General features: G+C 42.6%; 1 protein-coding gene across 2 annotated transcripts; it reads right to left on the bottom strand.

The window, feature by feature from the left end:
• Positions 1-1383: 1383 nt before the first annotated feature.
• On the bottom strand, positions 1384-11171 carry LOC102699420 (methionine aminopeptidase 1B, chloroplastic). Of its 2 annotated transcripts, XR_005812234.1 has the most exons (11): positions 11056-11171; positions 10356-10437; positions 9958-10192; positions 9693-9854; positions 9570-9611; positions 9389-9460; positions 9041-9120; positions 8410-8507; positions 7882-7929; positions 1816-2071; positions 1384-1725 (listed from the first exon to the last, which is right to left on the bottom strand). XR_005812234.1 is itself a non-coding variant. In XM_015839162.2 (10 exons), exons 1-10 carry the CDS (start codon positions 11162-11164, stop codon positions 1926-1928), a joined length of 1074 nt encoding a protein of 357 aa, XP_015694648.2. In that variant the 5' UTR covers positions 11165-11171; the 3' UTR covers positions 1732-1925. The 2 variants fall into 2 exon arrangements, 1 of the variants encoding a protein (XP_015694648.2); XM_015839162.2 differs by lacking the exon at positions 1384-1725 and having other exon boundaries at positions 1732-2071.
• Positions 11172-16597: the final 5426 nt, after the last annotated feature.

The following is a 16597-nucleotide window of genomic DNA, read 5'->3' as shown; positions in this document are numbered from 1 at the left end:
TGCAACGAGAGCAGTACTCCACAAATTTCATACCGGGAGCTTGCAAGTTGGAACTTGGATGACCGAGGGTCCAATCAAAAGTACAAAAACACAATAAATTTGCCAAATCACGGCCTCGACTTCTGATGCTCCATGTTTTACTATGTTCCCAACAATAAATAACAAAGTCCCCATGGAGAAGATGTTAGATTTACTGAAACTGTTGTACTGTCATCACTGCTGTTGTAGCCAGTACATTACTAAGGCCGCATTTAAAGCATTAAACGTAATTTAATTATAAAATAAATTTTAGAATCCATCTGAAAACCGTAAGACGAAATTTTTAAGTCTAATTAATCTGTCATTAGCACATGTTGGTTAATGTAGCAACTTATGACTAATCATGTACTAATTAGGCTTAAAAGATTCGTCTCACGATTTCCCCCATAATTATATAATTTGTTTTAATGTTCTTGTATATTTAATACTCCCTCCATACTGGTATTAGATGATGTTTAGGACAAGATTGTGCATGCCAAGGACTCATTAAATAGAGTGTATTTTTCTCGGTTTGCCTTTTTCTGTGTATTAAATAGGGAGTATTTTATATTTAGATGTCCAAAGATTCGACATGATGTTTTAGGAAAAGTTTTTAGGAACTAAACAGAGCCTAAATGAACCAAGAGATTTGCTACCCCCAGGTTACCTGAATGCAGCCAGGTTCCCTGCAGGTTCCAAATTTAAACGATTTTTTGCACTGAAACTGAAACCTGCAGCTGAATGCACAGAGTGTCACATGACCCAAAATTTGATTGCAGCGCATGTAAAAAATCATGTGCTGGTTGGTAGTCCAGCAAGGCAGCAGCAGATCTGTCATCCGTGTGCTGCACATTTACGATGATGGTCCATGGCATGGATGGCCGGTTTTTTGTCCATTCTCTTGCGATGAAGATCCAGAGAGATGACGCAGAGCAGTAACAGACACTTGTGCACTGTGCTGCTGCACGCTTTGCTTTGCCTGCCAAATTCCGAAATTTCTGTGGGCCAGATTGTGGCTTCACCTGCCGTCTCGGCCATCCAAACTATATTGGGCCGTGACTCCGTGAGTAGTAAATCTAACGGCATTTACATGGCAGATACTGACGTGGCACTATCTGGGCCTCCGAATAATTCTGCAGGCCAAATTTGGTGGGCCAATGTGGGAAAGACCCAAGATTGGGCCGTTGTTTTGCGCTAGTTGACCCATGCATCATGGCCTGGGTGGTTCTTGCAGATTCAGCATCGTAACTAGGCATAAGCAAGACCACGTATTAACCGTTAAAAAACATTTTATGGTTAAAATGCTTTGTATACGTGTTTTTATAGAGATCAGAAAAGGCTGAGAAGGAGAAAATATCCCAAAAATTATCTCTAAATTTAAGTTTTAAATTTCAAATTTTGGCTTATAAGCATCAACATGAGTGAAAAAACATGGACTGCAGTACAGGTGAGTAGGACAAAAGCAGCGCAAGCGACTGCATTTTTCGGCGTTATGTTCAAGGAAACAAAACGAATTCAGGCTATTTACACGCTTTACATGCCTAACAATATCAGTAGCCGATCCCGTGGAACACAAAATTTAACAGCCACACAGCTACTGTAGGAGGGAAAGATGATCAAAGGATCCGCAAACCCTTCGCACAAGTGCCACTCGTCAGGTCGATCAGCTCTTCAGCTTGTGATATGTAATCCTGCTAAATGTGGGACCTGCAGTGGATCAGAAGTATCGAATGAGCATTGTACACACGAATACCCAATGTTTTGGGGGGCAGAAATCATGGTTGGCAATGTTGAGACATTTTGGTAGGATTTATGCTTAGCTGGTGGGCTGGGGCTTTAACAGTATGGACAAAAACATGCTCAAGGTAGATGGTCCAACAACTTCTGATCATAAACAACAAGTGATGTCAAACTTTTGTCAGTATTTCTGCCCCTGTCCGAGTGACTAGTACAGTATGCTTAAACTGTGCAGCCCAACTGCCGTCGGCGGTAACTGTAGTCCATCCATCTTCCCAAGTAACCGTCTCGGTTTTTTCCATTGTAAGTATAGGTTCTGCACCCAAAAAAAAATCTCATCAATATTATCGAGTTGATTTTGATTTTTATTAAAGAAAAGATGGAATTATCGACTTCCAATTTACTCCTTCCGTCCACAAATAATCTGAGTATAAGCTTTTTTGGTTTGTTTAGAAGATCTATGTTTTATCGTGGTTTTAATTGCATGTCGAGGAACAAGTTATGGCTTCTGCAGGCCTGTTACAAAAATGCAGTACTATCTTTCGTTTTGTTATTCAATAGGCAAGGACAAGAAGAGTAGTATGACTAATGCAGTTGCCTAGTGCCATGAACTCCTCGGTTCCTTCCTACCCTGCAGTTCTTGATTGATGGGAAAACACAGCTTTGGGGGTGAGAGGCTATAAGGAGTAAATGATGGCACTACTTTCGCAGCAATGGTACTAAGATTAAATGGTAGTTGATCCATTTATTTGTTTTCCCTGGTCTTTGTGATAGCTCTTAGACGTAAATCGTTTAGTGCAAGCATCATAGGGACATCAATGATAAATCCCAGTACATGGTACTCTAAAGATAATACATATTGTTTTCAAAGATCGAAACTGTCACGCCCTGAATTTCACCCAAGCCAAGAATTAAATAAATAATGCATTAAAAATAATTTGTTAATTAAAGTTCAGGAGAAAACCCAGTGTAATAAATTAATTTAATTAATTGGAAGCTTTTCGGATATTCTAAAATGTCCCGAAAGCATTTTAAATTATTAACAGGATTTATATTTGAATTGCAGTCAGTAAAATTTGCTCTAATAAACTTAATAAAAATCGGCAAAATTGAAGGCAATTTCCTTTTTTTCCCTCCTTCCTTTTTCTTTTCTTTTTCCCTTCTCCCTTTTCCCCTTTTCCTTTTTCTTTTCTCTTTTCTTTTTTTTCTCTCCTGGTCGCACCTCCTCTTCCTCTCCTCCCTGTACGATCCTCTCCTCCTCCTCTCCAAGCCATGCAGCCTCATCTCTATCTCCACCAAAAAAATCAATTCCAATTAATTCTAAATCTTATCCCCTTGAAACATTATCTATTCCTTGTTAATAGGAGATGGATAACAAGATTTATCTCTAGCTTTCCCCTATAAATACCCCCTACACCCTTGCCTCTTTTCCCCGTCTCCCTCTCCGTGCATCTCCAGTCGCCCCTTCCGCCTCCGCTACAGCTGTGCTGCCCCTATCCCAGCAGCTGCGCAGCAAGCCGCTAGCAGCCCTGCTGCATCCTGGTTCGCAGCACGTCGCCGGCTGGTCTCTCTCCACCAAATTTCAGGTTCGCATATATTTTATTTTTGCGAATCAATCTAAATTAATCTACCGTTTAATTGTTCAGGTTTTCTAGCCTAACAACGAGGAACAACCGCAATCCGTCGCTGATCTCTCCACCAAATCTCAGGTTCGCATACGTTTCACTCATGCGAATCAATCTATTATCGAACTATCGTGTAATTGCTTAGGTTTTCCAATCTATTAGCTAGCGTGAGATTGATCTACAGTATGAAATTCAATTTCGTACACGTAGATTGGTTTAACGTTAAAGTCGTCTAATTCTAGTTTAGCGAGTCGTTAAATCTCAATTTAACGGGTCGTTAAGTCCTGCCGTTGTTCCGCTAACAGTTCACGGTTTCACGTATCGGATCTAATTTGTCGTACGAATCTTTAATTCGTGCATGATTTAGTTCTGTCGTGTGAATGCGTGCACTGTCTGCAATTGACCGAGTCGTGTCCCAACCGGCGCTCAAAGTCTGCATCACCTCCCTCGGCCCACTCCTCATTTTTCCCTCTTCTCTCGGCCCAACAGCGTCGGCCCACTTCTCCCTTCCAGCCTGCTCTCCCTCCTCTCCTCCCTTCCCTCCCGCTGGGCCAGCCTAGTCCTTCTCCCGGCCCAAGCCGCTTGCGCCCAAGTCCTCCACGCCTCCTCCCTTCCCGAGACACCGACAGGTGAGGCCCACCTGTCGGGCACGTCGTCCACCTCTCTGCCCACGTCCCTGCCGTGCCACGCGGTGCGTGCGCCTCGCGCCCGTGCTTGGCCGCTGCTCCGCGTCGCCGTCACCGTCGCTCGGTCGCCGTGACCGCTAGCGCGCCGTCGCCGCTTGGCCGCTGCCGCGTCTCCCCGGCCACCGCCGGTCCCTCTTCGCCTTTGCTCGCCTCTGCACGCGCAGGTCGCCACCGCTGTCGGAGTGCGCCGCCTCTTCCCGAGCCCCTCCCCTTCCTCTCCTTGCCGCCGTCGCCCCGCTCTCGGGCCGGCGTCACCTGCTGCGCCGTCCGCGTTGCGCCACTCCTCTGTCGCACGCCACCGCTCTCCGTCGTCTCGCCGTGGCTCCCATCGCGTCCCACCTCGCCTTGTCGTCGCGTCGCCGCTTCCCCTCCTTCCTCAACCCGGTGAGCCTATTCTCTCCTTCCTCCTCCCTCAACTCTCCCCGGCCATCGCCGGCCGTTGCTCGCGCAGCCGGCCTAGCGACGCCTCCCTCGCGTCGTTGCGCCGCCGTCGTGCGCGCGCACGCCATCGGTTCTCGCCTCCGCGTCGGTCGTCGTTCGCCACCCTCTGCCGAATGTCGCCACCGTCGGTCGGCATCACCACCTCCCCGCGCCGAGCTGTCTTGGCTGCTGCCTCGCCCGCGCTGGCTACGCTCATGCCCGAGCTGTGCAGCCGCGCCGCCCGCAATCCGCGCACCTCGCCGTCGCGCTGAGCTGCATTGCCCCTCGCCTCACCGGTTGTGCCTCGCCCGTGCCGCCGCATCGTCGGTCGAGCCGCCGCTCGCCCGCGCCGGCCCAACGGCTGCGCCGCAACTACCGGGTGCCACCACCAGCCGCAATCCGCGCTGCCGCTAACCACCTCCCGCTTTCGCCGCGCCGCGTCCACCCTGGCCGCGCCAACGACCTCCCCGCCCTACGCGCGGTAGCCGCCACCTATAAATCCCCCTCTCCTCGAGCCGCCGCCACCTTTATTCGCACGTCCCCGAGCCGTCGCTGCGCCATTGCCTCGCCGCCGCCAGTCGAGCTCGCGCCTCACCTCCGGTCGCCGTCGCGGAGCTGCATTATCACCCATTCCCGCTCCACGCCGACTCGCTGCCGCCCTTCGCGCCGCCGGTGAGCATCCTCTTCCCCTCTCCCTCCTTTTTCTTCCCCTTCGGTAGCCGCCGCCGGCCCATGTGCCACCGCCATGCGCGTGCGCCACTGTTCGCGTCGACACCGCCGCTAGTGCCCGGCCGCCATCGCCACGGTTTCCCCTCCCACCATAGTCCTCTGCCTCCCCGCGCACACGCCAAGACGCCAAGCCGTCGTCGCGCACCGCTCCTCCCTCCTCTCCCCGTCGGATTCCTTTTCTATTCTCGGCCGTTGCCGTCGCTGGCCGTTGTCCGTCGTGCCACCGCGCTAGCGCCACCGAGCGATCTCCATCGCCGCCGCCGATCTACCTCGTGCCGGCCGTCACCACCTGTCCTCGGCCCTCGCCGACTTGCCGCCGCCGTCCTCGTCGCCGGTAAGCCCTTGCTGTCCTCTCTATCCCTCTCTTTTCCTCTCCGCCCGTGGCCGCCGGAGCCGCCGCCGCCGCCGCATTCTTGCGTGCTTCGGCCGTCTCCGTCGCCCGTCCGCCAGCCGCCACCCTCGCCTTGCTGTCGCCAACGCGATCCCGCCACCGTCGGAGCGCCACCGCGCTCGTCGCGTCACTGCCGTCGCTCTCCCCGAGCTGCCACCATCCTCCTTTGGCGTCGCCGCTCTTAGCGCCGCCGCCGGCTCTCGCATCGCCGTCCGACGGATCACCGCCTCCTGTCGCCGCCCGCTTGTCCGCGCCGCCGTCCGCCGGTCACCGCCCTTCGCCGCCTGCCCGGCCGGCGCCGCCCCTCCCCCCTGTTGGCCAAGGCCGCCCCGTCCTCCTCTGTTCTGGGCCACTGATGAGCGAGCCCCACTCGTCAGCCGGTCAGCCTCCCCTCCCCCTCTCTCTCTCACCGCCATGTGGGTCCCAGCCGTCAGCCTCCTCTCACTCCTGTGCTGACGTCATGCCTCCGATTAATTGCGCAATAATTGATTTAGGACTTTTCTGTTTAGCTAAAAAACACAGATAATCTTCTAAAATTCATAAGTAATTCATCTAGTCTCCGTTTAGGTCCATTCAAGTTTCATTAAATCCAGAAAAATGCCAAGAATTCATTAAAAATAGTTTCTTTCCTTGTTTCAGTAGTTTTATAGCCTGTTTTGTTGGTTTTGCCTTGTTTGTCGTAGGTTTTGACCCCGTCGCAGCGCCGTTCGTTCTCGAAGTCGTCGCCGAAGTTCCTCGTGGGTCTAAGCAAGGCAAGTGGCACCCTTCTTTGATCATATTGAACCTATGTTTATAAAATCCCCCGCTTTTACATTCAAACATGCATTGTTTTATGCAAATCTATTTACTTTATTTATCTATTGGGCAATTACCTCTATACCCGTTGATTCCCACTCTCTATTATTGTCATCCCAGGGTTAATTTGACTAGAATTAGGGTTAGTCAATGCTTAGTTCAACTAGCTCACCAATTCTTATTTTGATTATTGATTAAACTTTGATAGACCTTTAATGGGTGTTATCATTATTCATTTCCCGATATGGATTAATACAACTAAAATATTGCTTATGGTGGGCTGTGGGTGCATGGTTTTGAGAGTCGTACCCATGGCAATTAAGGACCGGTTCTCAGGAAACCCTGAAGGTCTTACACGTACTAACCACAAGCCAGAATGGGAACGGTGAGACTCGTAATCTAGCTTGTCCCTATTCGACGTACCCAGGCAAGGGTAGGCGTGATGGAGTATGGACGGGCAATCGTGGTGTAACGAAAGCTTCTCCCGCTTCCGGATCTACCAAGGCATAAGAGGGGACTGCCCGACTTGGTGTAAAGGAGGGGGTGAAACCTGAAGTGTGGTGCGATTGTCTAGGGAGGGCTGGGTGAAAGGTCTTATCATGGTTTCCGTACTGAGGTATCGTGGTGATACGTTGGGGCATGGTACCATGCTTGGGAGCCATGTCTTGTGGGTAAAGTTGTACACCTCTGCAGAGTAAAACTATTCGAATAGCCGTGCCCGCGGTTATTGGGCGAACTGACAGATTCACTGGGATTAGTTGAACCTCTTTAATAATTTTATTAATCTTGGAATTGGTTTGACCCTGCGCAATGTGGTGTAACGTTGGCAGTGGTTTGGGTCTGTCGCAACGTGGTTTAACGTTGGACAGAGGGTTGACCCTGTCGCTACGTGGTGTAACGTTCGACAGCGGTCTGGGCCTGTTGCAACGTGGGGTAACGTTGGACAGTGGATGATTATTTTAAATGTTACTTTGCTTTTATTTCAGTCTATTTTATCTACTGTTTTGGTAAATTACTGCAGCTTTGTGCAATTTAACCTTAGCCTATCCTTGATACCCTGTTGCATTCATTATTCTTCCTCTCTTGGGTGTTACTTGTTGAGTACGGTGGTTTGTACTCAGCCTTGCTTAATTTTTCCCCCCACCAGAGCAAGTGCCAGAGCCTGAGTCAGAAGGTTGTTCCGAAGGTTGAAGTAAGATTCAGTCTGCCGTCGAGAATGCCTGTGGTGTGGAGCCGTCTTCGCTAGCTGAAGCTGAAGATTAGATGGTTTAGTTTGTTTTCCTTTTCCGCTGCATTTCGATAGATAATTGTTTTTACTTGTTTTTAAGTCGTGGAACTGTGTATTGATTTGTCATAGTGTTTACTCGGGCTGATGCCTAGACCGAGATTTAATACATGCTATTGTTCAGAAATTTGGTGTAAATTTCTGGGCGTGACAGAAACCCAAACATATTGCAGTAAGGATATGGTGAGCACCTACCAATAGTAAATGTCTGACCTTCAACCATTCGCCCAGAGTTGTCGTTAGCTACAAAAATGATAGTTCATAAGTGTAATATATGATTTACCATCATGCATTAATAGACATAACTGCAGTGGTAATAGTAATACTTTAACACGATTCATCTTAAGATAAATTGGAGCTGTTAAGCCCAAAACTGTATCAATCATAAGCAAGAACTACAGTAAGAACAGACCTAATAACAAATAAACACTCTGGTCCTATGAAACCTAAATAGATCGTTCCCATCTTAAGATAACAAATACAGAATGGGAGCTTAGCTGTAACACAATTGCATTTCTTTATATAACATATTTTCAGGTTAGCAAACGAACTACTAGGCCTTACCAAAGTATTACAGAACCAACAGCCTTTACGATGTTGGAGCAGAAATCAATGTACTCGTAATATTTCAAGGTAAATTCCCAAAGTTGTTTCCCAATAGTAAGGGCAAATAATAAGTTGGGTCGCAAAATCAGCCAAATAGGGAAGTATCAAAGCACTCACCATGATGTAGGATTAGTGGTTCAGAATGCCAAATAGGTCCGATCCCATGTCCAACAAAGCGCTCCACCACATAATAGCCATAAAAATAAGCAAGCTTGCTGAAATGATTATAAGAAAAATTAAATATATGCACCATGGTAAATATTCTTCTGATAAGCTTGGAATAGGAAAACACCAGTAAAAAAATGAATGATTTGTTGTTACGAGTATAAGTACTAGTTAAGGTTTAGATGTTTGTTGTTAGATCTATATGTTTGCCCCATTGCATACAACAGGAATCAATTTATTTGCATGTTAGGAGTGCATAAGTTTCACCGACTTTTATAGGAAATATTCACCATCGCTAAATTTATGATATTTATGAGTACCACATGGAACACACAAATGCAGCCAACTTCAAGAATGAAAAACTGCTAATGTTATAACATCTAGAATGCTGGGTTTCTAAAAACAGAACAACGAAACTCAAACTACAGAATTGAACAAAGATTCATGTGTAGGTCCCAGTGTTAGTAGCAATTTTCTTCGTTGTTTATGGACTAGCATGTAAGTCCATCCAGATGCATCAGTTCTCAAGGCTTTCACGAAGGATTATCTAATATCTTATATGCCATAGTAAAAAGACAAATACCTTATTTTCTTGCCAATCTTTTTGTAATTCACACCATCCCTGCAGACTGCAATACCCTTCTCCAAGCATTCTTCAGCTGCCTGATCCAACAAATATCATTTATGCATGTTCTGATGTAAGAAAGAATTATTAAATCAATAAAACAAACAAGAATTGTGGTATGACCCGAATGAGAAACCCTTGACAACACATTTTGCATGGAAATCAATAGATTTATAAAGTACCAACATTAAAAAGGAAATCAGACACATAATGACGCATGAATCATAAATGCAGTCATCCTAAATTTGCATTGCTGCAAATCACCATGGAGCATACTGATGAACCATCTGCCATAATATAGATTACCTTCAGAAAATGTTTGATAGATTCATCCGCTTCTCCACATACGAATGTTCTAGAAGCACCCCCATGGTATCCCTGGAAAGGAAGATGCGGATTTTATTACAAACTAGAATATGCCATTCAAATCCAACTATGTAAAATGTACCAAAACATCAACTGAACATAAACAAAACAGATAACTTACGTTCAGGAACACGTTTACATCAATATTTATGATGTCTCCAGTCTGCGATAGGAGGACTGTCAGCCCACATTGCATAGGTGCCAACATACTGATAGGGAGGGGGCAAGTTTCACTCTATAGAACCTGTAGTTGTATTGAATCAGGCACTCCATGGCAGACACACTCGTTTACTGATGTGCAGATACTTTTAGGAAATCCACCAAAGCCAAGTTGAGAAGGATAAGCACCTGCCTGAATAATCATTTTGTGCACTTCCCTGTCAATTTCATTTGTAGTAACTGATGGCTGGGACACCATTGAAACAAGTGTTATATTATGAACTACATGAAATGCAAAACAATATAGAAAAAGAGAGAAGTTCCGTAATTTACCAAGGAAAAGTATTTACCTTGACCAAAGTTCCAGCAAAGTCAAGAGCACGAGCAGCAAGTTTGCAAGCAGCTCTCATACCAACGATACCTTCAGCACTGTGTACTTGACGCAAACTAGATAGTTCTTGTGGTATATTTGAACCTACATAAGATGGTCTCGGAATGTGTTCTGGCACCACAAGTTGTGGAGAGATTTTACCACGCCTCAAAGGTGGCCTTTTCTTTAAACTTGTAGAGCTTTGCTCTTGTGACCTTCAAACATGTCATAGTATTTGCAGAACAATTAAGACCATTTTAACCAAAAAATTTCAAAAACATATTAGACATCTAGAATTTAGTCTCCAGACCAAGCAATGTTGCAATAAAAAAAAGTGGCAGAAGCTTAAAAGCAAAGTGATAGTAACAAGAACTGTACTCTCTTATCTCCATTAACTCATCTTCAACCCAAGCAAGTCTATTGGACACAATGAATCTTCGGCTCGGTGCCACTGCTTTCCCTACAGCAAGACAACCAAGAAGAATCAGCTGTACTGAAACATTATCTCCTTTGACAAGATCACTAGTAAAATTTCAGAACCCTGTACTGAAATATGCGCACATATACATAAACCACAAGAAGAAGGCACAAATTTTCCCTATTGGAAGAATTTCAAGCACAGCAGGCAAACAAACAAATAATTAGAGGAAACGAATGCAAAACAAAATAAATGCGCGGAGACGCTTAGTATAGCCAATTACTAGCTCCAATTCATCTATAGTCAATCTAATAGTCAATTAATATAATAGTTACCTACAAAACATTAATTCATGACTCCACGTGTTATATACACATTGTGTCTTAGAGTCTGTGTTACAGCTGGCTACAAATTAGTAGCTCGCTTCTCTTATCTCTTTAAAATATATCTCTTTAAAATATGCTTATAGCTAGCTTATATAGGCTGCTATTGTCCCTACTCTCATAGTACACGCAACCCCAAAAGCGATCTGCAGGCACATCGCAACCAAAAACTAACTACAAAATTGGCAGGTGCAGAGAACTAAACATACAAGGGGATTATCCAAATAGCAGGCAGGGGGGGGGGGAGAACCGGAAAAGGCTGGGAAGTCGCACGTACCGGAGCGGGCGGGCATGGGGAAGACGGCGACAGGCCGACCCGCCAGGAGCCCGCCGGCGTAGAAGGCGAGGGGCGAGCTCGACTCCATGCATGTGCCCAGCCCTGCCATGGAAGCCCGGGAGGGGGGGGGGCGCGGGGGGGGGTGTGGGGGCGAGGTCGAGGGGAGCAACCTAGGGCCTGGGGGTTTAAGCGAGAAGACGAGAGGACAGAAGAAGCGGAGGTGGTGGTGTCAGGCAGGGGATAAGCACAGCAGCGCTTTGGTAGCCTGTACACAGGCTTGGGCCGAATCTGTGCGGCCTTCTTGGACTGGCCTGGCCTGGCCCGTTGCCACAATACTTACGAATTTTATGGATTTATTATGGAGTTACGGTGCATCGTTTTGTAATGTTTTCCATGTATATGTTTTAATACGGGCAACGTTGATTTATTGTGTTCGTTCTGTGACTTCTGTCGCTTATATGAAAGCATGGAATGATTGAATGGCTTTTTGTCTATGTGATATGTGTGGTTGTTGCTTTTGATATTCGCATAAGTATTTGTAACCGGAAGTGCACGTATCCGTCTTAGCATGTATTTCTTCCGTATTTGTTGTCAATATTATTCGTGGTTGTATTTGTATTCAACACTATCCGTGTCCAAACCTAATTTCAGTTACAAAATATGGGCTAGGATATCGGTATGATAAAATTTCCAACCATTCACATCGTGTGGGTAAAGCTATACACACTCCGCGGAGTTAGAACTAGTCAACTAGCCATGTTCACGGTTATGAGCGACATGGTTGTGTTCATTGAGTATAATTTTATGTCTTCTATTTTGAGAACTTGGGTGAAAATGATGTGGTTTTGATGATTTATGATATCCATGGTGATGAGATGATTGCATGAGAATGTTGCATTACTGATTCTTTACCAGGGAGGCAGTGATTCTACTATGAAATTTCTATTAGTCATTACAATGACACGTTACTTTACTAGTTGTACATGTTTATAAATGAGTTAGAAATACCATTGCAAAACCCTTGTGAAATAAAATTGGCTTTATGCAAACTACCCTCTACATATGGTCATACTTGTATAATAACTTCATATATTCTAGGTTTGACATTTCCAGTACATTAACTCATTTAATGTACTGACCTATTACTATAAATTTGGTTGTTGCAAGTAATATATTGTTTTGTTTTAAGGATGACTAAGAACCCAAGAACAGGTCTGGACGGAGGGTTTGCCCCTAATCTGATGCTTGTGGGATGTGGTTAGCCAAGCTTTTAAAAGGTTGCGTTTCTATATTATGTAAGCAACTATATGTGTATTGTATACAATATGTAGTTAAGTTATCCTTTATGGTTTTGAATATTGCTCTTTAAAATGAACATTGGTTGTTACTTCTTACTGGACTAACCATTCACAAGTATGAATAGTGTATAAATAAAAGGAAATGAGCATGTGTGATTCGAGTCATTAGGTGTTTGACATGTGTATGATAGGGCTGACTGGCAATTCTGCTCATGTTTGTCTCATTTATTCTCTTCTCGATTGCCTAATAGCTATATTGAAAGGTGGCAACTCATGTACAATGCAATAAGGGTGGCAAATGATTATTATGCTTGTATGGACCCCATTTTGTCTGAACCTATATATATGGTGTATATGAGGGTCACTTTAGCAATATAATACTAGGTAGCCTATAATATGGTTGATTCTCGATCGATTGAGCATCATTTCCGCAAGCATGTTACCAACTCCGATCGTTTTCACCCCTACATGTACACATCGTCGTTACAATGATCCAATCAACAAAGATCAAGCCATAGGCTTTTACCCTATAAAGCAATTCTTTGAACTCTAGACAATATATTAAACAAAGAAGGAAAAACCATCATTACTAGGTACGAATATCTAAGACAAGATTTTGGAACTTAACACCAGGGTTGAGAAACGAGTACTCAACAAACACCACCTAATGAAGTCCCTAGAGTTGAGGAGGCATAGACGTAGCCCTTTGTTGTAGTCTAGAGATTGCACTTAGCTCTTTGTTGTAGTTGAGAGACTGAACTAAAATACATATATGGTCATTTCTTATATTAAAAAAGTTGATGGATTATACCTTTTTATAGTCCATATTGTATTTATTTGTGTCTTGTTGACATAATTTGGCACTAAAACATATACTACACTCCTAACTTTATTATACCAAATTTGATTGCACCACATCTTAGGCGTGGTTGAAATTTTGGTAGAACAACAAACACATGACTTCTATTGAAGCATCGTTGTGCATAAATGTACTCCATTTCCATAAATACATATATAGTATTTTGAGTAAATTGCGTTCATGGTACATGAATTTGTATGGTGGGTGCAAATAGATATAATAACTTGCAAATTATTTATTCCGGTACAATAACTTGGCTAATTCGTGCAAACTTGAGCCAAAATGATCTACGCAAGCAAAACTGATCTATTATGATACATAATGATATGTAATTATGGTTACACATCAAAATTTTATACTAACAATGAATTATTATAATTACTACTACTATTATTATTATCTTTGTGGTATTTTCAAGATATAGACCAACTGAAGAAAATAATTAATTATTTTTTAAGATATATATTAGAAACGCCCGATCATAATACACTTTCAATGATATAGAGTGTCTAAATATGAACACGAAAATTAAAATGATTTGCCTAAAAAAATTAAAATGCTTTTTTCCAGGAGTTAATCGTAGTGATAAAAATTATAACATATAAATAGATAATAAACGAGTCATATAGAGATTATGTATCCCAAGAAATGAAATAAATTCTCTATATTAGACATGAAAAATAAACTTTTGCACATCTAATTTATCTTTTTATTTGAATTCAAATTAAGATCTCCAAATCACAATCATACGTGTATGCTGCTATGTCATTAGTGTGCGCTAATTTAAAGCAATTTTTCTTGTGTGGATCATTTTGCTCTGTTTTACACCAACTAACCAAGTTATTGTATCAAAGTGAGCAATTACAAGTTGTTATATCTATTTGCACTCACCACGCAAGGTTATGTACCATGAGTGTAATTTACTCTAGTATTTTTATTTTGTTATGGCAAAGTATTTGATCACCAACCGCTTTACTAATATATTACTTAAGTGATGATATGACATAAAAGTATATATGAGTCTAATAGTCAACATCAATTTTGTGTCAGAAAATATATTATAGGATATTAATTATTGATCAAAGTTTTGTCCTAAAGAAATAAAATATGTCATATTTTGAAATGGTGAGGGTATCAAAACTAGGATTATTCCATGGGATTGCAGCCTCATGAAAGGACAATAATAGGCAATACAGTAATACTGTACAAGTATATACCCTTGGAATACATGCGCATCTTTATGTTTGCAAAGAAAGTTATGTGTGCATTTTTCCATACCATCAATAATAGGCAAGTCATTACGAAAAGGAAAAATCACCTGCGAGTTTTTGCAGAAAAATGGACAGACCACAATATCTAGGTGTTCTCGAGGTCCACACAACAGCAGAGAAAAGGATTTGGGGAATCTGTCCCATGTGGTGTGTGTTCAATACCTCAATGTTCATGTGTTGTCCACACTCCCCTTGGCTTTGAGCCCTAGCTGGAATTGTTCTATACAAATGGTCCACACGAGAACTCAAGCTGTCTAACCACCCAAACAAAGTTAGTATTAGTTTGCTTGTGATATTGACACACAAAGATGTACCTCCGAAATGACATGTTTTTTGTTTCTCCATATAAAGAATGGATCATCGTAAATACTTTCTCTATTTTTTTATATGATGTTATTGATTTTTTATGTTCACATTTGATCGTTCATTTTATTAAAAAATATATAATTATTAATTATTTTATTACAATTTGTTTTTATTATTATATAAACTTTAAGTATGACTTATAATTTTGTATATTAGGATAAAAAATTTAATAAGACGAACGATCAAACGTAGACTCAAAAATCAACTGTGTCATACAAAAAATAGAGGGAGTATTTCTTTTATTCTTTTTGTCCTTAATTTATGTGATGTAAGACTGCTTTCATATCGGTAGGGGTGGGAATGGGACAAGACCCGTGGGTTCTTTCACAACTCTATTTAATTCTTTAAAAAATTTAGCTCAAAACTCTATACAGTTTTATTTTTAACCCGTTTTAAACCCGACCCATAAATCTTATAGGCAAAATGGTTGGGCCATTACCACCCCTTACATATCATTACATATCAGTTTAGTTGTGTAAGTTGTAACAGCCTAATTAGGCAAACGGTGAAGAGATAAAAAAAATGTAGAACTAAATTCTTCGAGGTATATCACCCACAACTTCCAATTCTCGGAAGTCTCACTTTACTATCAAAGTTGTCGGTTTCTCATGTCCAATAAAACTGTGAAGATTCTTTTTTTATCAAAAAAATAACAAAATTAGAGTCTATGATACCAACCACATGAGAATTATATTGCAATTAGGAGCTCGAGTTACAGTTTCTCAATATCCATACAAGAAAACGACCCTGAACGCCAGATGTGCCACATATGTTTACCTTTGTGATCCCTTAATTTGGCCATGTTCTTTTGTCTCTGTCGTCGACTCTTCATGCATCACACAAGCGATCCTTCTTCCAAGTGAGAGTGATGCCAGTGTAAACAAGAACGAGAAATAATAATAATTGCACCCTACCACAAGCTAAAATGTGGACATTGACACATTGTTTACCCCAAAATTCTATGCCCCCAGTGACCAACCAAGAGCCATCCAGGGCAAAAAGCATTCGAATCCCTGGCCCTGAGCCGTCCCTACCAACTGGCAAACCGTGCTAGGGTTATTTTTACGGTTTTCAAAGTAAAAAATTAAACGATATATTTATAAATAAAAAATAATTTATAAATAAAACTTTATATCTGTGCTTTTAGCGATCTAAAAACTAAGTTAAAAAATAAAATTAAACGATATATTTATAAATAAAAAATAATTTATTAATAAAACTTTATGTGTGTTTTTAGTGATCTAGAAGCTAAGTTAAAAAATAAATTAGGATGAAAAACTTTAAAATAAACTTTAAATTTAAGATTAAAAATTTATAAGGAGAAGAAAAAAAAGTGTGTGACGCACGCAAGAACCTACGCTTTTTGGGGCGCCTGTCAGTGAGCGATCGGAAGATGCGTCACACTGCAACCACACGGAAATGAAATGAAATGAAATCTATCCATGGATTCTTTTTTTTTTTCTCTGGCTGCTGAATTTTGACGATCCAAGTCCAAAAGTCTCGCAACAATCTACAACGACGGCGGCTCCATCCCCTTGGCCACAGGGAATCTTCGCATCAGCTTACAATTAAACTAACGAATGGCGTGACCGTGATAGGAAACCATTAATAATGTGTGCAGCAATTGATTGGTACGTGGTGGAGTCATACTCTCGTAATCGACATGATTAGTGACTTCAGTGTCGTCACCCTGTACGTGGTGATCTCCCAGGGTCATCGCTTGGTTCTTTTTTTTAAAAAAAAAGTTA

The sequence above is a fragment of the Oryza brachyantha genome, chromosome 7 (genome assembly GCF_000231095.2).
Source record: "Oryza brachyantha chromosome 7, ObraRS2, whole genome shotgun sequence".
In the NCBI taxonomy this organism is placed as follows: domain Eukaryota; kingdom Viridiplantae; phylum Streptophyta; class Magnoliopsida; order Poales; family Poaceae; genus Oryza; species Oryza brachyantha.
The sequence above is the reverse complement of the archived record's forward strand: the minus strand, read 5'-3'. Positions and strand labels throughout refer to the sequence as shown.

Bases quoted from the DNA above. Each gene is read 5' to 3' on its own strand.
- LOC102699420 (XM_015839162.2), bottom strand. From the start codon at position 11,164: ATGGCAGGGCTGGGCACATGCATGGAGTCGAGCTCGCCCCTCGCCTTC. The intron at 10,193-10,355 runs GTACAGTTCTTG...ACATGTTTGAAG, and splicing joins GAGTTAATGGAGATAAGAGA to GTCACAAGAGCAAAGCTCTA. The intron at 9,612-9,692 runs GTTCTATAGAGT...CTCCTATCGCAG, and splicing joins CTGATTCAATACAACTACAG to ACTGGAGACATCATAAATAT.